The sequence below is a fragment of the Suillus plorans genome (assembly GCF_016647745.1).
Source record: "Suillus plorans strain S12 chromosome Unknown HD556scaffold_1, whole genome shotgun sequence".
Classification (NCBI taxonomy): Eukaryota; Fungi; Basidiomycota; class Agaricomycetes; order Boletales; family Suillaceae; genus Suillus; species Suillus plorans.
This window is the reverse complement of record NW_024537385.1, coordinates 359288-385276: the sequence shown is the minus strand read 5'-3', so window position 1 is coordinate 385276 and position 25989 is coordinate 359288. Positions and strand designations below refer to the sequence as shown.

The window sequence follows — 25989 nt, the reverse complement described above, 5'->3', positions numbered from 1 at the left end:
ACATATCTCGTCAAACGGAGCAATGGCGACGACGACGACGACGACGACGACAGTAATCCCAGTAATAGAGGAAGGCAAGCTCCTCAGCGAGTCCCTCAGCACCGTCAAAATACAAGTCGGTCAGATGAAGCGACATTTGGTGAGTTTCTGCGCAGCATATACATAATTTCACTTCAACGCCTGCACGTCATAACTCACCAACATCACATTGGTTCAGGATAACGACGATATAATGGACGCGCTGAAAAGCGCTAGCTTGATGCTAGCAGAACTCCGGACGTCATCCTTATCCCCAAAGCAATATTACGAACTCTGTGCGCCTTTCCTCCTCTTCTCCCTTCCCTAATCATGAATTTTCGCGCAGACATGGCAGTATTTGACGCCCTAAGACACCTCTCCAACTATCTCTACGATGCACACACCCAATCACGACACCACCTCGCAGACCTCTACGAACTCGTTCAATATGCTGGGAACATCGTACCGAGGTTATATCTCATGATCACAGTCGGCGCTGTGTATATGTCTATCTCGGATGCACCTGTAAAGGAGATCATGAAGGATATGATGGAAATGTCTCGTGGCGTGTTACACCCCATACGAGGCCTCTTCTTAAGGCACTACCTAAGCGGACAGACTCGGGACCATCTCCCTATCGGCGTCGATCCAGGGTACGTCCCCATACCACCCCAACACCAAAACCAACACTAACGTCCCCCAGACCTACAGGAAACCTCCAAGACTCCATCTCCTTCGTCCTAACCAACTTCATCGAGATGAACAAACTCTGGGTACGTCTCCAACACCAAGGTCACTCCCGCGACCGCGAAAAACGCGAGATGGAGCGCCGCGACCTCCGTATCCTGGTCGGCACCAACCTCGTCCGACTCTCCCAACTCGACGGCGTAGACCTCGAAATGTACCAGCACAGCATCCTCCCCGCTATCTTGGAACAAGTCGTTAATTGTAAAGATGTGATTGCGCAGGAGTATCTGATGGAGGTTGTGATCCAGGTACGAGTGATGGGGTTGATTGCGGGGCATTAAGGAAGACCTTACTGACTTCCCATCAATAGGTATTCACCGACGAATTCCATTTACATACCCTTGGCCCATTCCTATCAGCAACAGCCCAACTTCATCCAAAGGTGAACATCAAACTGATTGTTATTGCGCTTATCGACCGGCTGGCTGCGTATGCTGCTCGCGAGGCTGAGAGCGAAGACCCCGAGGAGACGAAACGCCAGGAAGAAGCTGCTGCCCGGAGACTTGCGGATAAGGTGAAAGTTCAGAAGGCTCGGGTAAGGGAGAATGATGCTGCGGCTGGTGCACCGCCCTCGGCGGAGGATGCTTGGGATAGTGCTGTTGCTGATACGGAGAAAAGCATGGCTGAGTTGGAGGTTGGTGCAGGGGCGGCTACGGCTACGAATGGCGTTTCGGTGGAGGAGAAGCAGGAGCATGATGGATCGCCCGTTCGGAAATTCAGGGGTGTTCCAGAGAACGTCCGGTTGTTCGAGGTGTTTTGGAAGCAAGTAGTAGAGCTTATTAAAGTGAGTTTCAATCTATACCACCACACGCGATTCTCACTCCGTCCGTAAGGCACGGCCAGACTTGTCGATACAGGATATCACCGCACTGCTTGTGTCCCTCACAAACCTATCGCTAAGCTGTTATCCGGACAGGCTAGAATACGTGGATCAGATCCTTGGCTTTGCGCGTGACAAAATCAAGGAGTTCTCAGAAAGGCAGGTTACGCGCGTCTTTATGACAACTCACACTAATCAAGCTCTCCAGCCCTGACCTCCACGCACCGCAGACAGCTGCAAACCTCGCTGCTCTCCTTGTAGCACCTATAAATTCCTACCAATCTGTCCTCACACTCCTCGCAATTCCCCAATATGTCCCCTTGCTCTCCCAGCAACTTTTCTCGACAAGACGGTCAATCGCTCACTCTGTAATTTCGAGCGTGCTCAAGAACGAAACGATCATCGAGGCGCCGGAAGATGTTGATGGGGTCATGGAACTTTGTCATGTTCTTATCAAGGACCAGACCGATTCTGCTACACCGCAGAACATCACTGGTGCCAAGGAAGTCAGAAGACAGGGACCTTATCACACGGAGAGGGAGGATCTAGCAGAGGAACAGGGTTGGGTTGCACGGATGGTGCATTTGTTCCGCGCAGATTCGTTGGATATCCAATTCGATGTGCGAATATTCTTTGCGGGGGTATCTCCTGAACTGACGTGCTGTGCAGCTGTTACAAATGGCTCGAAAACATCTTGAAGCTGGTGGCGAACGGATGCGCTATACCTTCCCCGCACTCATCACTTCCAGCATCAAGTTATGTAGGCGGTATAAGAACTGTGAACATCTGGTATGTCGTCTTGTTGTTATTGTGTTCTGCTGCTTACCATTCGCAGGAGGAGGGTTGGCAAGACAAGGTCAACACGATACTCAAATTCGTTCGACAATGTACCTCCATTCTCGCCACCCAGGTCGATGCCCCAGCATTCGCACTGAGGTTATTCCTCCTCGCAGCACAGATCGCATCGGAATGCGGCTCTGGATTCGAAGACCTTGCCTACGATTTCTACGTGCAAGCTTTCTCGGTATACGAAGACAGCATTTCGGAAAGCAGAGCGCAGCTTGCTGCTATCACCCTTATCATTGGCACTCTTCAAGGCGCGAGAGTGTTTAATATCGATGGGTACGATACGTTGATAACGAAGGCTGCTTTGCACGGTGCAAGGTTGTTGAAAAAACAGCATCAGGCGACGGCGGTACATGCCGCTAGCCATCTGTGGTGGCAAGAGCCTGTATTAGAAGAGGGCGAGGCTGATGGGCCTGTTGTGAAGGAGTCTGAGAAGGCTGCTTTCCCCCCTAGAGAGGATGGTGAAGGTGTTAAAGCGGTGCGTAGCCCTCGATCCTTACTGAGATGCGATGGCTGATAGACGGTGTCTAGTACCCGCATAAGGACAGTAAGCGTGTACTGGAATGCCTTCAGAAATCACTACGCATAGCAAATTCTGCCACGGAGGAGATAGTCACTGTCCAGCTTTACTGCGATACGCTCGATCAATATTTATATTATTTCGACCGGGGTGCGCCTGCAGTGAGTACTCGCCGTTTCAACAACAACAATAACACATTCATGCTTGAATTAGATCGCACCTAAATTTATAGTCTCACTTGTTGAACTCATCGCCTCCTCCATCGATACGATCACATCTCCATCGTCATCCTCCTCATATCTCCACCCCTCACAAAGAATAGAAGGCGTCGCGACGCCCGAAGTGATCACTCGACACTTCCGCAATACCCTGACATACATCTACGCGAAGAAAACGGCGGAGAACCCAGGACAATGGGATGAAGTCGAGGTAGTGGGGGCGTTCTTAAAGATGGGCATCACGCGGTAGCGGCTGCGTGTTCACTGATCACTGATTGTGGTTCGTTTGTACATAGCGACAGACGCGGCACTTACTTATCTTAATGCCAGGCTGAACGTTGACTTTGGTTGGATCATTCGCGACTCGCGAGTATGCTTACAGTGTTCTTAACTTGCTGTTGTTGTCGTTTTTAGTTAGGGTGTACTTATGACGACCGCTTCTGGTACTGTTGACACCGTGGTTTTGTATATAATATTTTTTTTCACTATCGTGGGGACACTCAATTGCTCGTTTGACACACCGGCGGTTTTGGAATTTTGCACTATGCAAGATTTGTTTTGAAATGTTAATGATAAAGTTGGCATTCTTACTATACATTTTGACGTAGTAAAAATGAAAAAATTGGATGAGTGGATAAATCTTGGACGAAATTCTACATTTTATGAGTCATTTTGACATTGTAAAAGAAAGACATTTAACCGACAGCAAGATCTGAAGAAAAATGATCGAACATTTTGATTCAAATCTTATATCGGGGTAAAATTCCTTTCCAATAGGTAAAATGTGTTTTATTTAAATTTTCCTCAAATCTCACCTCATGTAAGATTTGAATCAAAATGTTCGATCATTTTTCTTCAGATCTTGCTGTCGGTTAAATGTCTTTCTTTTACAATGTCAAAATGACTCATAAAATGTAGAATTTCGTCCAAGATTTATCCACTCATCCAATTTTTTCATTTTTACTACGTCAAAATGTATAGTAAGAATGCCAACTTTATCATTAACATTTCAAAACAAATCTTGCATAGTGCAAAATTCCAAAACCGCCGGTGTGTGAACGATAAACTCGAAGGAACTTACGTAACACAATAAACTTTGTTTCGTGACCTGGGCATAAGTATTGGTCCACTCCATATTCATGTCAAAACGCAAAAATCAAGTTAACCACGAAGATTCCGACAGCGACTCGGAAGACGTATGATTCCATGAGGCTTCCTGTGATGATCTATAGTGACCAGCTCTTAGTAGAGTCCGACGTTCATCGATGTAGATTTCGATTTTTTTGGCTTCAATGCAACGATCGACTACCATGCCATCAAGCGTCTTCTCGATCAGCTCTTTGGTGTAGATGCTGAGGGTCTCAGCACGCACGCTCTTGCGGACCTGGTGCTTTCACAGCCTGATATAGGGACTACGATCAAGACTGATGGAGAGGAAAGCAGCCCATATGCATTTTTGAGCGTTTTAAATATCGGTGTGCACAACGTGAGTATCGTTTGTTTTTTGTCTGGCATTTTTTCAAGCAAGGATTGCTGTCAGGACAACGTGTCTATAAAGTCGCTCGTAGAGTACATTCTGGCAAAATCGAAGGGAGACAATGCCTTCCACGAATCACTATCGACGGTACTGCGTGATCCTCAGTGTCAAGTAGGTCTCGTTCTATGCGAAAGGTTGATCAACATGCCTGTGCCGGTGATACCTCCCATGTACCGTATGCTCGTGGATGAGCTCAGGGATGCAGTCGAAGAGGTGAGTCATTGATTCTTATGAAGTTTTTATATGAACCATAGGCCTTGTCGTCATTCCTCTCAGAACGAACCCTTCAATTTCACACACCTGATTTTCGTATCACGTGTATACAAGCTTACTCCGGAGGAGGAGGATGCGATGACTATCGCCCGACAACAACCAGGGAAAGCGTCAAAAAGACAGAAATCTCAAAACTCGAATGAGGAAACGAACGACAGAAGCCCTGATGGAGTATATCCATTCCACCCAGAGGACGAGGAAATTCGAAAGGTGCACCCCTTTATTGACGTGCTTTGAGATTGGTCTCACCTGGTGTCCTAGTTTGCCTCTCATCATCTGATTTTTCCGTATTCAAACGCCCAGCCACGCAATGCAGAGTCATTTGGATTAGACACGGCTGGACGGTTGATGCTTGTGCCAGCGGCACAGCTCACAGAGCTAGCAAGAGTACTCGGGGATGTATTTCAGCCACCTGGAAATGTGTAAACTGTCGGCATGCCGTCATCCCTCCCCTCATTGGGCGAATGTTAATCTGTGTTTCGATCGAGAGATACTCTGAGTAACAAGTATCGGAAATAAAATAGCGACAGCATACTATGTACGGCCTACCTTATTTTCATCTGCCTGAAAAAAGCACGACATGATATACGCACATGCTAGACCTCGAGGGTCATGTTATTTGTGCGTAGGCGAGCTTGGGAGGCACACTCAGACTCACTCATTTTTGTGCAGGTCAGACGGTAGCTTTATCATGCGCACGTCCACAGCCACTAAGGCTTCAAAATGGTCCTGGGGATGTATTTCTTATGATAGGTGACAGGGTTACAGTGACATGTATGTATATGCAGTACCCACTTGTACCAGAACACTGCCTCAGAACGGCAGGAACCATACTCAAAAGCAAGCGACCTTCCCAGCAATTCCTGCGAATCCTCATCAAGGAAGTACGGAATCCCATATTGCTGCAGCTAACTGAGCGTGCCGTAGATACACCCCTGGTACGCGTCCGTTGAGATCGTAGACGAGTCGCCAACTGAGTTCTCATCGAAGGGCTTAAGTCGTGTCGAGTGCAGGGATATGGACAGTTAACCCTCATTAGTTTGCCCATTTTGATCGTCCACTCTTCTGCGTTTTGTCGTGGTGCCCTCATCAACATCATGGTTAGGCTGTTCTTTGTGAGCAACATAGCACCCTAATGCCTCGCTCCAGACATAGTCGTGAGACAAAATTCTAGTCAGAGTCTTGAATGCAGCAACGTTCGCAAAGGGCACATTTGTTCGTGGGTCTAAATACTTCGCAGGTGTCCCAGTGATCGGACAAGCTCGAACGGGTCGACCTACAATGAGAGTTAGGTAAGACAGAACACCAAACGAAGAAAAACTCACTTAATGGGCGTTGTTTCCCTGTAAACACACGGACTTCGTCCCATTTGACCTCGTCGCCAAACATAGCTGACATAGTATCTTTCCATGGTGGTTTGGCTGCAGATGGATCTTGCGATAGCTCATGCACGATGTAGTTCTTGCAAACGTCGACAACTCTTTCTTGTGCTGGTGGGGGTTGCATGGGGTAATAATAATATGAAGGTTGAGATGGTGTGTTCACAGATGGTGTTGATGACTGCGGTTGTGATGTGGCAGCCAAGCTTTGTGATGCCGTAGGCAAACCTTCCGGCACCTGGCTTGGCAGCGTTGGAACGTATGCACGGAAGGGCGACTGGCTATTTTGTGTCCCAGAGTAGGAAGTCCCTTGATGTGGATTGTAGACAAAACCGTACGGCGATGGATATGGAGCAGGTACCGGAGGTGTGACTTCAACTTTCACTTGTTCTTTACGGCTGATCCATCGCAACACCGGACCTTCAAGAGCGGTTCGAACTACACGAGCACGAGCGCGTTTCTCTTCCTCGAGTTTAAGATAATCCCGGTGCTCAATAATATTCCCCTCCTCCGTGTCGAGAGCCCGCGCGATAAGTTCATCCTGTGTTGGTGCTTTCGTGACTACTCTTGCCTTCTTCGGAATAGTGGCCTGCAGGAGGGACAGTGAAGTGTGTCGAGTATGAAGTTGGATGAGGACTTACCCGCTTCTCTTCTGCATCCTTCATTCTGTTGACGGTTGCCGACGTATTCATGATTGTATGTGATCTTTGACTCTGCCGTTGCCTTGTACCACCCTCAATAACTTCTCCTGTCTCTGCGTTAACCGCGACACCAAGAGATACACGTCTTTTGAGCTTCTGAGCCTCCTTGTTAGGTCTCTTCTCTGAAGTCTCCGTTTGGGGATTAAAGGTGACCCTGTGGCGAGCATGAGCAGCGGCGGTAGCTTTCTCCACCCTTGCGCGCGCGCTCTAGATAAATATGAGAATATTTGTAGACAAACTGTAATAAATACACACCCTCCTCGCTCTCCTTTCCTCATCCTCGACAGTTTTTTCTCCGGTATCAATATCTTCAGCAGCTGCCTCGTCGTCCGTGCTTGCAAAATCTGATTCAAATACATCCTCCTCATCTAAAAGCAGCATAAGACACATTCCATCAGTATTAAGCGCATCGTATTCACCTTTGTCATTGACGAAGTCGACGTCTTCTTCAGCTTCGTTGACTTCCTCGATGGCAAGCTCAGCGAGGGCCGCCTCCATCCTAATCATTTTCAGTCAGGGCAACAACAAAATTACCGTACAAACCTGTTCCCCGCAGTACTTCTCTTCGACCGACGCAATACCAAAGTCTCCTCTTCAGCCATATTGGATGATGTATATAGCACCGCGATCAGAGTCCAAGGGAAACGGGTCCACCAAGAAAGGAAAGCTGAGGCATTAGAATTCAACAGGAGCAAACAACCTATAGCCGGCTACAAATTACTAAAATTCACTCTCAACTTCATTCAGAATGCCTCGGAAACCCAAGTTCATTCCAGGGCCTTCTCGCCTGTCTGTCATACTGAAGGAGTTGAATGAGGAACCAAGGTTATCCTTGACTGGTCTGCGGGGGATAAGCTTGAAGTTGGCTGCAAAAAACGATCATTTCGGAGCACGGTAAGCTACTTCATAGACAACTCTGATACACGCGTATCTAAGACAGACCTAGGCATTTTGTGAAGGAGGAGCTCGGACGCATACGCTATGCCAATCCACAACTCAACGTGGAGGTCAACAAAGTTCCAAAATCTCTACAAGACAATTGGACACCTGAGATGGTCGTCGAGTTCGGTGACTCGATTTCTTCTGTTAAACTTGCTTCACGTTCTGACAGACTTCATTGTTCCCCCTTTACCACTGTTTCTATCAAATGTACAGAGGACGGAGCCAAGACCACCATCGACATTTCAAATAAATGGTCCACATCCATTACCAAGGAACTAATGGATCTTGCTGGTGGTGATGTATGGAAAGAGCACAAGGCTGCTGCTCAATCTGCTGGTCTGCCTATTCTTCCAGGCGAGGAGAAGGAACGCTTAGCTGCTGTCAAGAAACGGACACCGAAATCGAGCACGCGTAACCCAGAGAATCTGGAAGCCATGGTGGAAAATATGTTGTCATCACCTGAGCGTCCAAAGACTGGAGCTGCTGCCATATTACCCTAGCTTGATGGTACTTTCTCACTTCAGTTATTAGATGCATGCATGTGTTACCCAAAAATAATCCTAAACTCATCGTACTGACGGAATTTACATGAACCAATCATCCAGCGAACCATCCAGCGATCAACACAACCATCCCGATTCCGAATACAACCGCCGACAGATCATCAAGGATGGCGCCTCCCATCCGGATATAGCGCAAGCCATTCGTGATGATAGATGGGAATGGAGGGGGCAAATGAGGCAGAGCTAGCGCCAACAAAACCGGGGGCTGCACTTGGTTCTATACAAATAGAATCAGCACAGCATTTATTCGCAACCTGAAGACACTTACATTGCCCGTGGATATACGTATCGAGTGAAGCACAACTTGCACAGTCATAAAAGCCCACATGAACGGCTATACGTCGATCAGCGACGAGATGTCAAGTCAAGCGCGGAACACTGACCGCAAACTGCACTCCCCAGCCCTCGATGCTAGAGTTTCTCCAGGCAAGCTCCGCCCAACGTTTCCATACACTTTCCGAAAAACCACCGCTGCGCTCGACTAATATTTGAGGTTCTTTGACAAGAACAAAAAAGGCAAGAATAAGCCATGTGCACAGGATGTGCAGCAATGGCGTGAACTTCTGCACGGTCGAGAGAGGCTTTGCAGGTGCGGGAGGAGCAGGTACTTTTCCGGTAGCACCACCACGAGAGGGGTCCATTTGTTGCAACGAATTCATGATATTAACGAAAGGGTCACCTGAAGGAGGTGTAGTTGTTCCATTGGAAGCCGCAGCTGAGATCTGAGGCTGAGGAAATTGCGGAGAATTGGCTGCGCCACTCATGAGAGCTTGAAGGAATTGCCTTTGATGCTCTTCTGACCAAACGGATGGGTCAGGTCCTGCTCCACTAACGCCTGCATCTCCAAAAGAGCGCGGGGGTGGCATATATGGCGGAGATGGCATGCTCAGCGCCTCAGCCACAAAACTAGCAGCTGTAGCTCTGGGAGGAATACCTACAACACAAAATATTGATATTGTCCGTGGTACGCCAAGTCAAAACACCCACCAGCATTCAAATATGCGGGAGCATCTTCTCCACGAGCAGTCGTCGTCAATTTCGACAGACGGTCAGTTCCTCTGCCGAGGATAGCTTTGCGACGAGCCTCTGCGCGAGCTGTAGCTGACATTGTGACGGTCGTTAGTTTAGCCTTATTGAATGCAGACAATATGCTGTCTGCCTTTTGACGATGGATGTGGTAGGCAAAAACGTTGGTAGTGCGTAATAATAGGAAGCGGACCCTGACACGTTTTAGGAATGAGGCTGAGTCTCCTCCGAAAGTCTATTCATCTTGTTTCTAACCACTTCGTCTTCTCGTCGACCATCATGTCCAGGCAAGATAAAGCCACGACTGAGCGAAATGCTAAAATCCTCAAAGATTTAGTCAAGCAGTCAGACAATAAGGTCTGTGCAGACTGCAAGCGGAACGGTTAGTCTTGTCCCCATAGTCCATCTCCAAGCTTCTTAAATTACTCTTGAACCAGATCCTCGTTGGGCATCATGGAATTTGTGCGTTTCGCATTACCGCTCCTGCTCTAACCTGACCATGCTTTCCAGAGGTGTCTTTCTGTGCATTCGCTGTTCAGGCATCCATCGTGGCATGGGAACACATATTAGCCGCGTCAAGTCCGTCGATCTCGATATCTGGACACCGGAACAGATGGAGGTAATGCTATATCACTCATATGTCAGTCTTACGACTTGCTCAACGTCGTTTACTTTGCAGTCGATTCAGAAATGGGGGAATCGTCGTGCCAACCTGTACTGGGAATCCCATCTAAAGTCTGGTCATGTCCCCCCAGAGCAGTACGTGATTTTAGCCCTTTAGTCAAAACATAAGCTCACGATTTACCATAGTAAAATGGACTCATTCATTCGTTCAAAATACGAATCTCGAAGATGGGCACTTGATGGACCCCCGCCATCCGATCCGTCGGTTCTTGAGACTGAAACCTCGACTGTACATACCTCACAAGCTGCTGAGCAGCCACCCCCCACGGCTACGCAATCCTCACGCCCAACTCATATACCAAATACCAGTATCTCTGGTGTAAGATCAGCATCTCCAACACTCCAAACCCACATCACAACACGTCAGCCTCAATCCCGTCAATTACTCTCTTCCGCAATCGCTGGCAGAGCAATCAACTCTGAAGTCAATATTATCACATCTCCGACATCTGCTGCACCTCAGCCAACGTTCGCGCAGCTCACCCCTCCATCTCAAGATGACCTATTCTCACTAGACTTCCATGCACCCGCTCAAAAGGCAGCCCCACCGTCGTCGTCTAAAGACATGAAATCAGACATCATGTCCCTCTTTTCCTCTGCTCCTGCTGCCGTCCCCAGTCATTCCAACCTATCGACAGGTGCTGCTTCCAGTACTTTTGGCACTTTTGCGCCACCCTCTCAGTCACAATCAGCATGGGATGGAAGCGCTCCTCAGACACAACCTCAGCCTACAAGCATGATGGGGACCGGTGGCACTGGTTTGTGGGGCGCTTCTTCTGGCTGGAACGCTACTCCCGTTGCACCCTCCCAAAATACACTATGGGGGAGCTCTGTAACTCCTACGGCACAACAGGCCCAGTCCCAAGTGAACTCATTCAATACAAATGATATTTGGGGATCGTCTGTCTCCGCACCCAGTAACTCCAACAACCTTCTCGGCACTTCTCAGGCGCACCCTGCGCCCAAGAAGGACGATGTATTCGGGGATCTATGGGGTGACTTCAAGTAACATTGATTGTGCATTGATACAGTTTGATAAATAAATGTTTGTTATACATTAGTCCCGTGATCCTTTAGTTAACTCGATATCCTGCGGCGGCATTAGTTTCGTCGGTGAAGAACCTATCTGTCTCTCACCAGCTCAATAAGATCACGTGCGATAGGGTGGAATGAACTCTTGTGTTCTTCATACTTGTCTTGTGCCATCGCCTTGTTAACAGAAAACGCCGCCCTAAATATTGGCCGACAGAACTTCATTCGACCCTTGACCATCCCATCTTCTTCGCCAACAATCCAGCCCAAAGCTGCTGTGGCATATTGTTCCGACTTGGTAGATTGGGGATCAAGCAAAGCTACTTGGTAGAACCTCAAACGAAGTTCTGCATTGGGTGAACTAACCAGCCCGTAGAGGTTACCAAGGTCATCAATATGCGCTACTGGCAAGGGGTCGAAGGACTGTAGTCGTTCAAGGAAAGCGCCTTATAAGACACAGTCAGCAACCATAACCATGAGCAATACCCGTTCTCACCGATCTGGTTGGCGTCCATCCCACTGATATCGGTGGCGCTGAACTCAGATGTATCTTTAGTTTTGCTCCACCTCTCAGCGAGCTTGTAGGATTGTTGCACGAGTGTCATGTCATATTCCATGGGCACAGGAAGGGTCACGCCCGTTCCAAAAAGCCAAGCCTACGTTGACAATCGTCAGTCGAGTGATCCGAAGGAGAATAACTCAAATACTTGCATCCCAATCAATGCTTTTAAGCGCTTCGAGCTCGTCATCTCCACCAAACCGCGTGTAATAGTCAAAAAGATGCTCCTTCCACATCTCTGTGGTAATGCTTTTACCCATGAACGTCTTGACATAATCTTTCGCGTATGGCAGGAACACATCCAAACCACCCAACGTCCGTTCTGAAAGCCCCGAAACACTGTTAACATCCTGCACGTCATTTGGACTAGATGGGCACCGACCAATGTGGAGGAGGAAATTAGCGCCTTTGTCGTATGGCACCGAGCTATAGGCGTCGTCAGGGTTCTCGCCTTTCTCGAATTCAATTTGCAATTTCTGATATTTCTTATTGCGCTGCTCATAGAGTTTGAGGTCATCATAAAGCTGCTTCGAACCGGTTAGGAAAGAGAATCCACGGTGAGCAGGGGAGTGCAGTATCTGCTGGAGGAGGCGTTCGATGTACGTCGTCCAACCTTCGTTGAGCCAAAAGTGTGAAGCATCTGCGTGTCTGCGCGAGAATGCCAGTCAAAAAGAAGTAGGAGAGGAAGGAGGATGTTCTGACGTTATACCATTCCCGAAGTAGGAGTGCGTGATCTCGTGTACGACGACATCCACTAATGTCCTATCACCAGTCAACAAAGCTAACCTCTGGTCAAAAACGCAACATGATAAGTCGTATGCACTAACTTGGCGTGACAAACGTCAAACATGCATTTTCCTGGATGTCTATCAGAATCTGACCCGAGGGATATAGAGGAACGCACCATGCCCCCATAAGGGAATGCCGGAGGCAACACCAGCAGGTCATACACGCCAAATTTATACGACATACCAACGAGTTCCTCCTCTGCAGCCAAAAACCTATGCAAAGAGTTGTCAAATATCTCATCAATTCTAATGCTCTAAAAAGAACCTTGTCGTATCTTCCTTGAATTCCCACCAGGCGTCATTGATGATGTCCGGCTCGGCCCATACTCCGCTCGTCCAGTCCTTTCCTTCGAGCTTCTCGAATGCGCGGTAGCAGAGATTTCCTGACGCAATCGCAATCAAGTAAGATGGTATGGGCACAGGCTGGGTATCAAGGAAGTCAAGGTAAAGCTGAATGATCCTGTTGAGCACCACACACCTGGTTGTAAACGTAGGTGACTTCATCCTGCCCAACAATCTTCCCATCGTGCACCGGTCCTTCCGCAGGCGGAGACACTCGAATAGCAGACATGAGTGCAGGAAGGACAGACGTGATCCTCGCTTCATATGTCTATTGAAGATCTCAGTTGCAAATCACAACTGCACCAGACCAACAATGACTGACGGCTTTCACTGATGGAGTATCTGAGTGTGTCGTACACTGTTTAAGCTGCTATGGCATATTATGCATCAAAATCTGAAACTTGCCTTGACATGGCAAAAGACCTCTTGCATAAATCGGTTGGCACTGACTGAACAAGTAAGGATGGGTCTTGCCATGAGTTTGTCTTTTAAAATATCCCAGCAGTTTGAGTGGGAATACGAAACAAGAAGTTCAATGGCTACTGACGCTTTGTCAAGCCACTGCAATGCCTTGCATCCTGGCTCCGTTGTATTGTACTCGATCGTCACTTTCACTGAAGATCCTGGCTGCAGACCTGCAGGAAGTGGAATATACAGCGCAGAGCCCATGACTTCATGTTTCTCTCCCAGGGAATACTGCAAGCTCGCCATAGCACTTTGAACTCGCACATCGAAGAAGTATATCTGCGCACCTGAGCATGGCAAGCCTCGCCCTCGACGTACACGCGCTTGATCACCACATCAGATGTATCGAAACTATATACATAAGTACTCCCCGCACAACATGGACAGGTAATTTGAAACACACATGACCTCCTTTAAATCGCTTGTATGCACGGTAAGCTCGTGTGTGATAGAGCCTTTGATCACTTTCTCATGGAAATCAATCGACCAGTCGAGGGAAAAATGTTTCGTGCTGATCTGACGATAGTTCGATTGAGAGGTTGGATCAGTAGTTTCGGAACTCATCAGAATTGTTGCCGCAGCCGCGTTGTGGTAGTAGTAAGCGAGAGAGGTGGAGACAGCTTCCTATCCAAGCACCCTTGCGAGAATGTCTTTAATGACCGTTGCCTCGAAGCTCACGTAGCGTTAACCGAATGGATTAATGTAAGTCGGACGAGAACAAAGGCTAGAAGCCTGCAGTCCGGGCTGCATTAGGCAGGCAAACAGCGCTTCGTAGTACCTCAACTTCGATAAAGTGTTCCAGTTTTCTGTTTCGATCGAAGTCCGACGGTGGCGCCAATGTGCTATGTAGTACTATCGCGACTAACTTTCCTTCACATTTCGATGCAGTCACAGGTTTGGGATACGCGAAGCTAACGAAGGTTTGTTATGATAAGATGACACAAACAGTTGGGATACACCATTAGGCAGACATTAACTATAGAGTCCTTCACAAGGCGACTAAAAAGTACATGGAAGTCTCGTGTAACAACGTCCACAACAAAGAGAAACATTAAATGGACTGACAAGCTGGGTATTGTATGTATTCGCAGAAACCGCATAAAACCGTGAGGTGAATATCGTCCTTGCAAGCTCAAAGCGAGGCAATTTGTGACCGAGGAGACCAATATAGTCGGTCGTTAGTTGTCTGTGAACAGGCCCAGCGCTTCCTCATGTGCTTCTAGAAACAAGGCCTCAGCGTTTGCATCATCGAATCATGGAGGAGCAAACCTTGGGAAACTGAATGTCTGAACTATCTGGACAGGAATCTTCATCGTCAGTCTCTCCGAGTTTGCGCTTCCTGGCTGGAATTTTGATACGAAGACCAGAGTGAACAATGTCAATCTAGTGCAGGAAGTTAGTGTGCTAAAGGAACATATGGTTTAGAGGACTCACGGGTGTTAAGAGAGGGGTGGAATAAGCGGAAGAAGCTGAAGATGGTCATTTAGTCATAAAAATGCAAGTATCTTTTGAGAGCCTACATGAACGTGAAGAGCACATTTCATCCATCTCACACTCCGGTAATTCCTTGGTCCGGATGAGTGGCGCGCCCGGAGCAGATATGTCACAGTGTTCATGGCGGTACATATTGTCATGAAGGCCAGCAAGTGGTGGAATCCGAATAACAAGACGCTTGCGGGGTTGGTCATAGGCATCAGGGGGAGATACGACGATGTCTGGAATCTCCAAGCCAAGTTCGTTGCGGACATTGCCAACAAGTGCAAATGGTGAAAGCATAAGCGGTGATGGACTGGGAGTCGTATCAAGGACAGGCAGGGGCCTGACTGAAATCGCAGTCGAAGGACAACCTTTAGCCTTTGCTATATCAATGCGCAAGCCAGACCAGAAGGCACGTCGCTGTGCGTGATGCGTGCGCGTGATTGTTATGCGACAACGCAGTTGACAAGCGATCTGGCCGTAACGCGCGTTGGCGTACCGGAGCCTGCAAGCGAGGTCGGAGAGAGCTGCGTCAGAGAGAGCGGTATGGGAAGACATCATATAAGATGGCGTTATTTCAATAGAAGATCAGAACACAATGAATGGCGCGTGATGGTAGAAGTGAAAATGATGAGCGTTTGACGTATCGGTGAACGTGAAAAGAAGGTACAGAAATAGTAAAGTAGCAGTCCAGTAGCACGCCTGCGTGCAGGATGAAAAACAGGGAAAGTAAGGATTACGAAGAGGGTCCGAGATTTCATGGAGGAAGAAAGGCGTTCATATATATGCGGTGTCTGAGTCCAGGGGCTCATACGTCAGATTAGCTTGGACTCGGCGTAGAAGAACAAAGAAGTGCCACTCGTTTGATGTCCCTTTATTGTCATCTTCGGTGATATCGAGACGGGTCAAAGCAAGCCATTCGAACGTGCCATCAGATCATCATCGATGATCATTAACTAGCCGGGCTTTCTTCAGTGATAGTTACGTCGGACGTCGACGGTAAAAACAAAGCAATCGTCAAGGTCCGGCAACTTGCATCGATACAGTGTGGGCGTAGAAATGAATGAATGTTGGGACCGTCGTCGGTGTGGGCGCTAACAAAAAGGTCTTGTTCTAAAACTGGTGAAAGTCGTTATTGCACCCGACGCGACGCGATGCCGTGCCATGCTTTGTCCAAACCGATAGTAAGTTAGCTTCCATATCATTTACAGCTTTTTAGTAAAAGTCCATCAAACTATAAATCGCGATCTTATGCCGACTCTCGCACATAAAATTGGTGAGATGATGGACTGAACTCACATCCGAAACAGAAAAAGTGACCAACTTCTAGGCTCCCTCATCTTTTGCCCTCATTGTGGCACTCTCCTCAGTCCTCCAAGAGATGACGAGAAAACAGTCATCTGCGAACAATGCAGCTATGAGGAGCCAGCATCATGTGTGTACTCTCTGAGCCACACAGATCATCATCTTGATCTACCGCAGCTTATGAGAATATTGAGATCACCACTCGGTCACATCCTGAAGCATTCCCTTCAGCGCTGAGACAGAAGCGCAAAACCCAAACGAAGGTTCATCAGGGTAAAGTTTTACCAAAGGTGACCAGCATCAATGTATTGGAGATATCAAGCTTTCCTCACACCACCAACAGGTGTCAGAAAAATGCCCGGCTTGCGGTCATCTGGAAGCCTATTACGAAGAGAAACAGGCAAGGAAGACTGTTAATACCGTCTGTGCTAAAAACTGAGCTGACCACGATTGCAGATGCGCAGTGCCGATGAAGGTTCAACAATTTTATACACAGTACGTCACCCCCCTCATTCATTGTCCCCGTCTCATTCATTGTTGTTCAGTGTGTCTCTTGCAAACACGGCTGGCGTGTCAACAATTAGTGTAAATGTTTTAGGTGGGGGTATCCAACGGTCGATTGGAACTACTAGGACACGAACATCCCTACACGTTCACTCCAGCACTACAGAACAGGGCGACAACTCCGAAACCACCGAGGACACTTGCTAATGATGCCACCGCGGTCTCGCGTAGTGGAAACGTGTCTTTTGGAAGGCTGTGGACATGGGTATAGGAACACGTATTACAGAAGTTTAGAGCGGCGACTTACGTTGAAAAGTAGAATGCAAGAACGAACGTTGATGCCAAGAGGATTAGAGCTATAGACGGCAGAAGTGACGCGGGCACATAAGGTGAGAATGGAGGCAGTGAATTATGTAGGGCCTGCTCAGCGTGGTTGAGACGTGTCCGAATCTGATTCAGATTATACGGTGGATATCAAGGACATACCTGAATTGCCTCGTAATTGTCCATGACTGCAGCAGACGTTAAGCACGAGTTGTGAAAGAATCTGAAACGGAGAGCAAGCGCTGCTGCGGAGATTGCTGGTGGATGCACCAATATATGATTCTGGGCCACGGAAACTTGAGGCAAGCTGACGTATTGTGGCCGCCAAACACATGTCATCAAACCCATATCAACGACGTATCCGCCCCAACTTTCTTTCTTTCTTACCACCGTCTTGACTGCTACCTAATCAGTTTCCTCAGTACATATTCCACGCCCCCTTGAGGTCAGTCGTGTTAATTTAGATATCCTTATTTCTGGCTTTGACAAGAAAACTGTCTATTGTCCCTACTCTGCAGATGTCCGCGACACAAAAGGTTCAGCAGCACCCTGCTTTCATCCAGGCGCAGAATAAGGCAAATTATTACTTCCAACAGCTCGACAAGGAAGTTAGTAACAGATTCTTGGCTAAATTCTTTCAACTAACATAAGCCCCTCAACAGCTCACGAAGTATCCAGTGTTGAACACATTTGAGCAGCGAACTCAGATTCCAAAGACATATTTTGTCAGCTGCACGGTCCTTCTCCTCACCCTTTTCCACTTTGTCAACCCTCTCGCCGCGCCTGTCTCTAACCTCGTTGGATGGGGCCTTCCGTCCTACCTCTCCTTCAAGGCGCTGGAGAGCCCCGGGCATCAGGATGACGTTCAGTGGCTCACGTATTGGGTTGTCTTTGGTTTCTTTAACTTCCTCGAGAGCATTGCACTCAGAATGGTTCTCTACTACTTCCCGTGGTACTTTGCATTCAAGACAGTGTTCATCCTCTGGCTGCAGCTCCCAACCTTCCGTGTAAGTCGCGAGATAGAATGCGTTTCAAGATACAGGAGATTGATGTCTTCTTTTAGGGCGCACAAACGATTTACGGCGTTGTGTTGAAGCCTGTCGTGTCAAACTTGGCCGGCTCGCGTGCTGTAGCGCACACCGATACGGTGACGGCTGAGGGTGTCCGTGACCGCGGTAATTCAGAGTGATTTCGGACACGCCCCCTCGCTATCGTCGGCTCTCGTTTCGGTCTGTGTATGTAGTTCGGCTTGGATGGTCATAGACACTATCATACGCCCCCTTTCCATTATCCATGCTTTTGCTCAAGCCTGAGGAGTAATTCGTTTTACGTTTCGATATGTTCTAGTTCACGTATCTCTTCAAACCATTATTGAGCTTTTTTTACGCCACATCATACAAGCGTCGCGACGCGCGCGTGGAGGGTGGCTGTTGCGCTCTGATTGGATGTTACTTCTGTTATGGAAAGTCACCAGGTTTCAGATCTCAGCGTACTCGGAACCGACCGAGCGCCTAGATCTGTCAACGCCAGTGAATTGATTGTGAATTGTGAGAGAAGATGATCTCAATCGGTGACTTGACGACTGGCAGTTGTTTTCTATTCTTACTAGAGCTCATGTGATGTTCATAGGTGCCGAGCGTGGGTTTCATTCACCAACGATGTTATCTGCTAGCTCAGTACTGATCATGACGCTCACCGTGTTGTGCGAACTAGTAGTACTGGGGTCAAGTACTGGTAGCAATGTGGCACTGTTAGGCACGCTCTCCTGTATACTGCTCCAACATTTATTAACGTTTATCTTGAAGTTCTGAAACTACTAAGGTTGAACGCCGTTCTCTGATGTCGAGCCTCGCTCGGCCTGTCAGTGAAAGGATGACATGTAGTGCCTGCTGACTCTGCGGCGGTGAGTTTCGATACCTGTTTATGTACACTCACTGGCACCTGCTCAGACGTGTTCGTTTCGGTATATGACCTCTCAAGCTGTCGGCGTATTCCGATTTGGAATATTGAAATAGATTTATGGTAATTTTGGCGGTCCCGTTTTTTTGATTGCTCCTGAAATGCGCTTTTACGTGCATATGTGGTGAGATGTCGTACCACAGCCTTCCTTCGCGCACTGCCCTTGTAGGCGCATGTATACATTTGTGTGCAGTCAAGCTATTGTGCCAGCAGGTTACGGGTTCGCGATTGCCCGGATTTGTGAACCTGGTCTTGTTCTGCTAGTAATTTTTCTCTTAGCGACGTATTTGTGTCTGCTGAAGTGGCCTTGTATTTCTGCAGGAATTCGTATGCGATGCTTTTGTGTTGAGATAGGCACCCACTGAGGCATCGCATCGATTCTTGGGTCATATGGGGCCTTCCTTGCCGCAGTATGGGGCTGACACCTGTGCCCGCCCTTAAGGTGCTCAACAGTACAAAAGCTTCTCCTGTAGACATTTCACTCTTCAACAATTTCAATTCTTCCATCATGCATTGCGATGATTGTTCCAGTCGCAGTGGCGGCTTATGTGGTTGGTTACGCAACTCTTCCTTCTGCCGCACAAAGCAAAGAAGTCGAAGTGTGAGTCATGACATTCGCACCACGCCTGGTAAGTCGTTCTCTGATTTCTGTACATTATTGTAACTGGATGCATTTGTATGATCTAGGATCAGTCCCTCCATGGCGAAATGGCTTTCTACCACGGTATCCATATCGGGTGCCTGCCTGGGCCGACGCAAGCAGAGTTATCATGCCTGCGCTGCCAGCCAGACAACCTGATCACAATGTGTGGTCTTATCCAGCTGGAAATCTAACCTGGTCTCCACACATGAATGGACTGAGCTATTTACCCGGGACTGTTCCGTGGACTCCTGCAACACTGTTTGCTGTATCATGGCCCCAGATAGTCGATGAACGCCCGAAGATTGTACCCTGCCTCGCTACAAATCCTTTCCAACCAGACATGCCTCTGCTTCAGTGGGATATCCGCCAGAACCCAATTACAGCTAGGCTAACAACAGGCGCACATATTTCCATGGATCTGGCACAAGCTCTGAGTTCTGAAGTCACGGATATCCCGGTTGGCATTATCGAGATTGCCATCCCAGCTTGTCCCACGGCGTACATGTGGGATGCCATCAGGGTGCAAAGGACGAGCGCCATCAAGGTCCAAGACGTTCTCGATGCCATCTACAACTGGCTACAGACACCTCTTACTCTAGCTGAGATGGAGCACATCGGATGTGTATACCCAGACGGTGGCGATGCAATTGTGCGGGCTTTACAAGAGAGAGCTTCTGCGAGTCCGACGTTACATGGCTGGGAACAACGACAAGGACCGCGGCGTATAGACTGTTTAGGAGAAGTTCGTAGATGGATGGGATTGAGCTACGCTCCTACGGGGCAGGGCATGCAACTGTTTCTCAACCTTCAAACCGTATATCGATGTTAATTTTTTATTGTATCTTCGCTTGATACCCCAGTGATACCCATGACAACTTTACGAGCTCAGTAATATTCTCGTGTTCACGCACTCACGCACCTACTACGTTCTTGATATTTAGGTCTATTTGTTTATTTGTATCCTTAATCGTAACCGAACCGATATACTGCCTGCACTGCATTCAACAACATACTTCTGTGACATCACATCGATATATTGGAAGACCCAATTCGCGATATTACGAGCTGGCAAACACAGGATCTGACACTGCTGCACTGCGCGTTTTCCAAGAATTCCGATGGCTTAAAGTTGGCTGAGAATCTGGGTCCCAAGGTTTCAGCCACATCGAATCCATCAAATACCAACCAACTATTACTATGATGTCGGGATTCTTAAAATTACCAACGTATGGTGTCGACAATGGCTCAAACTCACAGGTACCCTCACCTAAGTTCTATCCACCTTCCAGCAGTTTTCACCTTCAACTCGACCTTTAAATTAGGTGAAGGTACATACTCGCATAATACGATAGCGGCACCAATACCCACAGGTCTTTCATCGCTTACTGATATTTTATGAGCCCCAAAGTTATATCCATAAACAATCACAAGTCTGAAACGACGTGGCAAGTATTGGTTATTCAACGGTAAGCACTATACATACTCAAGCTTGCTGCGATGTGCTCGTGTTACTCCGCGAACCCATTTAGACTACTCCACGGAAAAGGTCTAGAAAGTCTTGTGGCAAGAACCGGGATGAACCAATTATCCAGGCTACGCATGGTTTATCGCTAGCTCCTTCAAATTGTCACAGTGACTACCGAGCTGATGCGGATCATGATTCATGATTCATCAAAGCACGGGCCGCTTCCACCAGATTCGACAATTGAATTGCGTACTTTTGTAAGTCTTCAAGTGAAAGAAGAAATTTTTTTGTATCTTCCCCATTTGCTGCAGCTGTCTGATGACTGTTTCAATAAACGTAACTCAAGTTGTAGGTCTCGTATGCGAGGCGCTTTTGTATGGTGCGTGATGTGCTTTCTGAGTGATTCAGGTCCATCGCTGACATCATTGCGTAGGAGTCTACTGCGTGCTATTCATCATCTCTGTCGTAATCCTCATCAGACGCCGTCGAGTGTCTAACCGAGTGATTTGGATTGCAAACTGCCTCCTATTTGCAACATCGACGGCTCATTTTGCGTTGATGTTCAACCACTTGTATATCGCACTCGTGAGGAATACGCAAGAGACTCATGATGAAGTTAAGACTCATATTGCTACAGGAAAACGCGCCGTTCTCGGATTTTGGAAACGAAACTTATGAATTAATGGGAGCAAATTTGATGATTTCTGTGGTCGACCTCATTGGAGACTTGCTTCTACTCTATCGATGCTGGCTTGTCTGGGAGAAGAATTTCTATATGATTGTTCTTCCTCTGCTCACCGCTCTTGGGGGATTTGGTAAATCATCATCAGTCTCTTCTTTGGTCGAAAACGCTCACCTTCACCCTCGTTGTGCCAGGGTGTATCCTCCCCATACCATCTCTTCTATTGTCAATCGACCCGACATCACCAACTCCTCCAACTAAGCTCGTACCCTTCGCTATTGCTGGATATACTTTACCTCTTTGCACAAATGTCATGGTCACTGGGCTCATCGCTGGTCGCCTTTGGTACATATCTCGCATTCCTATCGTCGATGAGCATGGAAAGCCAGTGACCTTGAAAATCGCAGCTGGCGGGCGCTCGATGATGCTAATCATCGAAAGCGGTGCTCTGTATATGGTCACACAATTCATCTTTGTCGTTCTCGTGGCCACTCGAAATCCTGCCGAGGCGATATTAAGTCTGGCTGGGACACAGATATATGTAAGTCATTGTGCTTTCTAGTTTGTGGTCAAGCTCAATCGACATATGCGTATGAGGGTATCGCGTCCACCTTGATCATAATTCGTGTTGGGCTTGGCATTTCGTCTGAGCAGACTACTATGTCGACGATAACTCAAGTAGAGTTTCGTTCCCAACGACAAGACACGGGGATGCGCTCAGTTGGCACGTGGAGAAATGATCACTCCTTTAGCTCTCCATTAGCTGCACAATTGGGCGTGGAACAGTGGTCATCGGGTCCGCCTTTGAATCCTTGATCACTATTTTCATATCGATAGACCAGAATCTCAAAAAGTTCACTTAGCCGCTTTTGTTTATTATTGGAGCGACACTCGCTCCATAGTGCTAGTTGCTTTTTTAACTTGTACGTCAACATGACTTGTGGGGCTTGTGCGGGGCGGACCCGGGCGGTACTAATGTAGTGACGAGACCTTAGAATCCCACTGCGCGGGCACTGATCTGCGACCAGCTGTACATGGTGATGGTAGTACTACACTACACTACTATTACCAACTGTAGGTAATCTTCAGAATCATTGCCAAGCAACGAAGCCCTCGTGCAAGACAAAAAGTAAGTCGTGCTTGTGTGGCCTTCGACGTCATGTTGCGTGCGGACACGGCAACCCACTGCTGTTTCGCAGCATCTGGTATATGTCGATGGTTTCCGTGCATGGTGGTAACGGTCGGCGCTCGGCGATCGTTGTACCACTACTCGCCAAGTTATGATGATGACTAACAAAAGTAGCTAGTAGCATGAGCGCCTCTAACTGTTTGGTGTTACTGCAACAATAAAAACGCGGCTAAGTGATTCTAGTATCGATATGAAATAACAAGAAGGGAAGACAGGAAGCCAGTTGTTTGTTTCGCTCTAAAGCTAAACAACGTTGGTGAGCGGGTAAAATGGAATGTATAAACTTGAAAGTGATGGAAGCTTCGAAGCCTTGGCTATGTACGTAATCAAGTCGCTTAGGCATAGCACTAATACGCACCCTCAAGACTAGTGTCGCGTAGGCCGGTTAGCACAATGGCAGAACCTCTAGGCTATGAAATAACATCATCCCATCTGTCATCGACATCCTCACCCACCTCGACCTCATTTAGAATAGCCTGTGGAATTACTCCTTGTTTCAACCAATCCAACTCGCCAAAATCAAAAGCATCTCCCTCGAGCCATTTAACTTCGTTCGTTCTTCGGTCCTCTTCAACTCTTTGAGAGCTGTGACTTCAGCAGCAGCAGCATCAGGTCAGGCGAGATACTGTCTGGACAGCAAGAAGGTCATCTGCATCACGAGGTTCGGTCAAGAGCGGAGATGTCCATGCGAAAGATGCTGTGTAATCATCTTGATTCTCGACAGCGAATTGGTAATACCGACTTCTTCATGAGTGCGCATGTGCGCATGTCGACGGCGGACTTTCCAGCCTCTGCGGCTTTTACGGTGTTGTCGAAGGCCTGAGGTTCGCACGAATCTCGCTATGCTTCAAATATGTATTGCATTGTCGCACGGTTTGTGTTATGCCGAGATCGTGCTCCTGCATACCCTACGATCGTCAGGGCAAAGACAAGTGGATAAAACTTTGGAATTGATTGGAACAGTGATGCGGGGGGCGTCCTCCTTTTTACTTTAGGGACGTCGGTTCTTATATTTTGTCGAATTCAAAGTGTGTCATCAGACCTAAATTACGTCTCCGTGAGTCTCATGATCAGCTACCCTGGAGTTCTGCCAGGTTCTACCACCCTCCCTTCGCATGAGTTCTGCCGTGGACTAGGCACTGAGGCACAACCAGTTTTGCCAGACCGGTTGGCAACACTCCCGAGTTCTGCCAACAACACTATCCAGGACCAAGACCCGACCGAAGGCTAATAATCTGCGTCAATAACGACTTCAAAAAGCTACTATTTGACCGACTCACGGAGCCCTATTATGCCCATTAGCTAAATCACGTCAGTGCTTCAAAGGTTTTTGCTAGATATGGTTCTATTTCAATTGCAACAGGATGTCTTGCCTCTTCAGCCCTCTTCTCCCTCCCAACTTGTTATGAGCATCTCAGTAAATGTCTCTGCAGCTGTAGGTACGGCATGCGAGGCGTTTTTGTACGGTGCGCGATTCCCTGCTGTCAGTTCTCGGATCAGTGATCAACTTACATCATCATGCAGGAGTCTACTGCGCGTTATTTATTATCTCTATCGTAATTCTCATCACACGATATCGAGTATCCAATCGAGTAATATGGGTTGCGAACTGCCTCCTCTTTATGACATCGACGGCTCATTTTGTATTGGTGTTCACCCATTTCTACATTGCACTCGTGAGGAATAATAGTTCATGATGCTAATGAAGGCTCACATTGGCACAGGACCATGCTCCGTTCTCAGATTTCGGAAACGAAACTCCTGCACTAATGGCAGCCAATTTACTGAGTTCTGTTGCTGATTTAGTTGGAGATTTACTCCTACTCTATCGATGCTGGTTTGTCTGGGGGAAGAATTTCTATGTGATTATTCTCCCTCTGCTCACTGCTCTTGGGGGATTTGGTAAATCTTCATCAGTCTTCTTTTTAGACGAAACCGCTTATCTGCACCTTCCATGTGCCAGGGTGCATTTTGCCCATCCCATCCCTTGTATTGTCAATTGACCCGACATCACCAGTTCCTCCGACTGGTATCGTACCCTTGACTATTGCCGGATATGTTTTGCCTCTTTGCACAAATATCATGGTCACCGGGCTCATCGCCGGTCGCCTCTGGAACATATCTCGCATTCCCACCATCGACGAGCATGGAAAGCCGGTGATTTTAAAAATCACGACTGGCGGACGCCCGATGATGCTCATCATCGAAAGCGGTGCTCTGTATACGGTCACGCAACTCATTTATGTCGTTCTCGTGGCCATTCGAAATCCTGCCGAGGCGATATTAAGTTATGCTGGGACACAGGTATATGTGAGTCCTCGTACATTCTGGTTCGTGGTTCAGCTAAATATACATGTGTGCATCAGGGAATTGCGTCCACATTAATTATTATTCGTGTTGGGCTGGGCAGTTCGCTTGAGCAGACTGCACCGACGACTTCGAGTAACCTGATATTTTGGTCCCAGTCATAGGGTACCACAGGTGGTGCGCTCAGTTGGCGCATGGAGAAACAATCATTCATTCGATTCGCCATCGACTGCATATTTAGTGCAGAGTTGGGTTAAAGTTGAATCCTGGATCGTTGGAAGATAAATATAAGTATTCGAGACATGTACAATGACCAAGGTGCTTGCCATTTGGAAATAACAATGATGTAAAATTGGTTCGACAAGTAGTAAGTGATTGAGATGGTCTTCCAAAAACGCTTGTAGCTTTGTTCGTTATGGCTAGGGCCTCCGAAGTTCGGACACACTGTTACGAAGGCTCCAAGGCTAATAATAGTTCTGCATCACGAAGCTCGGTGTAAAAATTACCGTTAAAAAAAACACCTGCCGCGAGGGTGCGTCACGGGCGTCTATAGGAAGAGAAGATCATTCAGTAGTGTAATCAAGGCTTTGACAGTCTGTACACTCAGTGAAGACTAGCTGTATTTAAGCCCGGGCGTACGGTAGTCTAGAAGTGTCCAAACGCTCCTGACACGTG

General features: G+C 47.7%; 14 protein-coding genes across 14 annotated transcripts; 9 read left to right on the top strand and 5 right to left on the bottom strand.

The window, feature by feature from the left end:
- Positions 1–27: 27 nt before the first annotated feature.
- On the top strand, positions 28–3843 carry HD556DRAFT_1316304 (vacuolar protein sorting-associated protein 35). Its single transcript, XM_041301146.1, has 11 exons — positions 28–139; positions 218–314; positions 365–671; positions 722–1013; positions 1076–1549; positions 1599–1744; positions 1794–2205; positions 2255–2374; positions 2421–2909; positions 2963–3112; positions 3165–3843. Exons 1-11 carry the CDS (start codon positions 125–127, stop codon positions 3417–3419), a joined length of 2757 nt encoding a protein of 918 aa, XP_041167527.1. The 5' UTR covers positions 28–124; the 3' UTR covers positions 3420–3843.
- A 358-nt stretch (positions 3844–4201) lies between these two features.
- On the top strand, positions 4202–5693 carry HD556DRAFT_1316303 (p21-C-terminal region-binding protein-domain-containing protein). Its single transcript, XM_041301145.1, has 6 exons — positions 4202–4365; positions 4419–4655; positions 4710–4919; positions 4983–5189; positions 5241–5600; positions 5652–5693. The coding sequence occupies exons 1-5, from the start codon at positions 4309–4311 to the stop codon at positions 5403–5405; spliced, it is 876 nt and encodes a 291-aa protein (XP_041167526.1). The 5' UTR covers positions 4202–4308; the 3' UTR covers positions 5406–5600; positions 5652–5693.
- HD556DRAFT_1316296 (YL1 nuclear protein-domain-containing protein) lies at positions 5694–7726 on the bottom strand. The gene is made up of 6 exons (XM_041301144.1): positions 7603–7726; positions 7479–7558; positions 7315–7427; positions 7000–7266; positions 6305–6947; positions 5694–6255 (listed from the first exon to the last, which is right to left on the bottom strand). The coding sequence occupies exons 1-6, from the start codon at positions 7659–7661 to the stop codon at positions 6005–6007; spliced, it is 1413 nt and encodes a 470-aa protein (XP_041167525.1). The 5' UTR covers positions 7662–7726; the 3' UTR covers positions 5694–6004.
- Positions 7727–7796: 70 nt separating this feature from the next.
- On the top strand, positions 7797–8501 carry HD556DRAFT_1532100 (uncharacterized protein; the record flags this gene model as incomplete). Its single annotated transcript, XM_041309523.1, has 2 exons — positions 7797–7953; positions 8000–8501. Exons 1-2 carry the CDS (start codon positions 7808–7810, stop codon positions 8499–8501), a joined length of 648 nt encoding a protein of 215 aa, XP_041167524.1. The 5' UTR covers positions 7797–7807.
- Positions 8502–8549: 48 nt separating this feature from the next.
- On the bottom strand, positions 8550–9799 carry HD556DRAFT_8907 (uncharacterized protein). Its single transcript, XM_041311957.1, has 4 exons — positions 9552–9799; positions 8948–9498; positions 8833–8898; positions 8550–8781 (listed from the first exon to the last, which is right to left on the bottom strand). Exons 1-4 carry the CDS (start codon positions 9670–9672, stop codon positions 8599–8601), a joined length of 921 nt encoding a protein of 306 aa, XP_041167523.1. The 5' UTR covers positions 9673–9799; the 3' UTR covers positions 8550–8598.
- HD556DRAFT_1316290 (uncharacterized protein) lies at positions 9794–11285 on the top strand (the record flags this gene model as incomplete). Its single annotated transcript, XM_041301143.1, has 5 exons — positions 9794–9972; positions 10028–10052; positions 10101–10209; positions 10270–10349; positions 10401–11285. Exons 1-5 carry the CDS (start codon positions 9801–9803, stop codon positions 11281–11283), a joined length of 1269 nt encoding a protein of 422 aa, XP_041167522.1. The 5' UTR covers positions 9794–9800.
- Positions 11286–11339: 54 nt separating this feature from the next.
- Positions 11340–14285, bottom strand: HD556DRAFT_8905 (peptidase family M1-domain-containing protein). The gene is made up of 14 exons (XM_041311955.1): positions 13864–14285; positions 13748–13811; positions 13543–13691; positions 13401–13480; positions 13318–13337; positions 13132–13263; positions 12919–13076; positions 12770–12866; positions 12693–12723; positions 12568–12646; positions 12248–12513; positions 12018–12187; positions 11803–11962; positions 11340–11752 (listed from the first exon to the last, which is right to left on the bottom strand). The coding sequence occupies exons 1-14, from the start codon at positions 14022–14024 to the stop codon at positions 11397–11399; spliced, it is 1923 nt and encodes a 640-aa protein (XP_041167521.1). The 5' UTR covers positions 14025–14285; the 3' UTR covers positions 11340–11396.
- A 996-nt stretch (positions 14286–15281) lies between these two features.
- On the bottom strand, positions 15282–15488 carry HD556DRAFT_1195040 (uncharacterized protein; the record flags this gene model as incomplete). Its single annotated transcript, XM_041296261.1, has 1 exon — positions 15282–15488. A coding segment is annotated over one exon (207 nt), but the record flags the coding sequence as incomplete, so codon positions are not given.
- A 699-nt stretch (positions 15489–16187) lies between these two features.
- On the top strand, positions 16188–16825 carry HD556DRAFT_1428107 (transcription factor S-II-domain-containing protein; the record flags this gene model as incomplete). The annotated part of the gene is made up of 6 exons (XM_041304684.1): positions 16188–16212; positions 16267–16371; positions 16419–16531; positions 16585–16641; positions 16698–16736; positions 16787–16825. 6 exons carry the CDS (start codon positions 16188–16190, stop codon positions 16823–16825), a joined length of 378 nt encoding a protein of 125 aa, XP_041167519.1.
- A 61-nt stretch (positions 16826–16886) lies between these two features.
- On the bottom strand, positions 16887–17183 carry HD556DRAFT_1223493 (uncharacterized protein; the record flags this gene model as incomplete). Its single annotated transcript, XM_041296888.1, has 2 exons — positions 16887–16998; positions 17053–17183. Coding segments are annotated over 2 exons (243 nt in total), but the record flags the coding sequence as incomplete, so codon positions are not given.
- A 216-nt stretch (positions 17184–17399) lies between these two features.
- Positions 17400–18565, top strand: HD556DRAFT_9107 (TB2/DP1, HVA22 family-domain-containing protein). The gene is made up of 4 exons (XM_041312006.1): positions 17400–17514; positions 17588–17677; positions 17732–18076; positions 18133–18565. The coding sequence occupies exons 2-4, from the start codon at positions 17588–17590 to the stop codon at positions 18256–18258; spliced, it is 561 nt and encodes a 186-aa protein (XP_041167517.1). The 5' UTR covers positions 17400–17514; the 3' UTR covers positions 18259–18565.
- Positions 18566–19240: 675 nt separating this feature from the next.
- HD556DRAFT_9673 (uncharacterized protein) lies at positions 19241–20664 on the top strand. The gene is made up of 2 exons (XM_041312154.1): positions 19241–19657; positions 19716–20664. The coding sequence occupies exons 1-2, from the start codon at positions 19441–19443 to the stop codon at positions 20498–20500; spliced, it is 1002 nt and encodes a 333-aa protein (XP_041167516.1). The 5' UTR covers positions 19241–19440; the 3' UTR covers positions 20501–20664.
- A 790-nt stretch (positions 20665–21454) lies between these two features.
- Positions 21455–22634, top strand: HD556DRAFT_1435579 (uncharacterized protein; the record flags this gene model as incomplete). Its single annotated transcript, XM_041305453.1, has 5 exons — positions 21455–21515; positions 21570–21721; positions 21774–21951; positions 22013–22359; positions 22416–22634. 5 exons carry the CDS (start codon positions 21455–21457, stop codon positions 22632–22634), a joined length of 957 nt encoding a protein of 318 aa, XP_041167515.1.
- A 1540-nt stretch (positions 22635–24174) lies between these two features.
- Positions 24175–25665, top strand: HD556DRAFT_8868 (uncharacterized protein). Its single transcript, XM_041311941.1, has 5 exons — positions 24175–24473; positions 24532–24683; positions 24732–24909; positions 24971–25317; positions 25374–25665. The coding sequence occupies exons 1-5, from the start codon at positions 24347–24349 to the stop codon at positions 25476–25478; spliced, it is 909 nt and encodes a 302-aa protein (XP_041167514.1). The 5' UTR covers positions 24175–24346; the 3' UTR covers positions 25479–25665.
- The last annotated feature ends 324 nt before the right edge of the window (positions 25666–25989 follow it).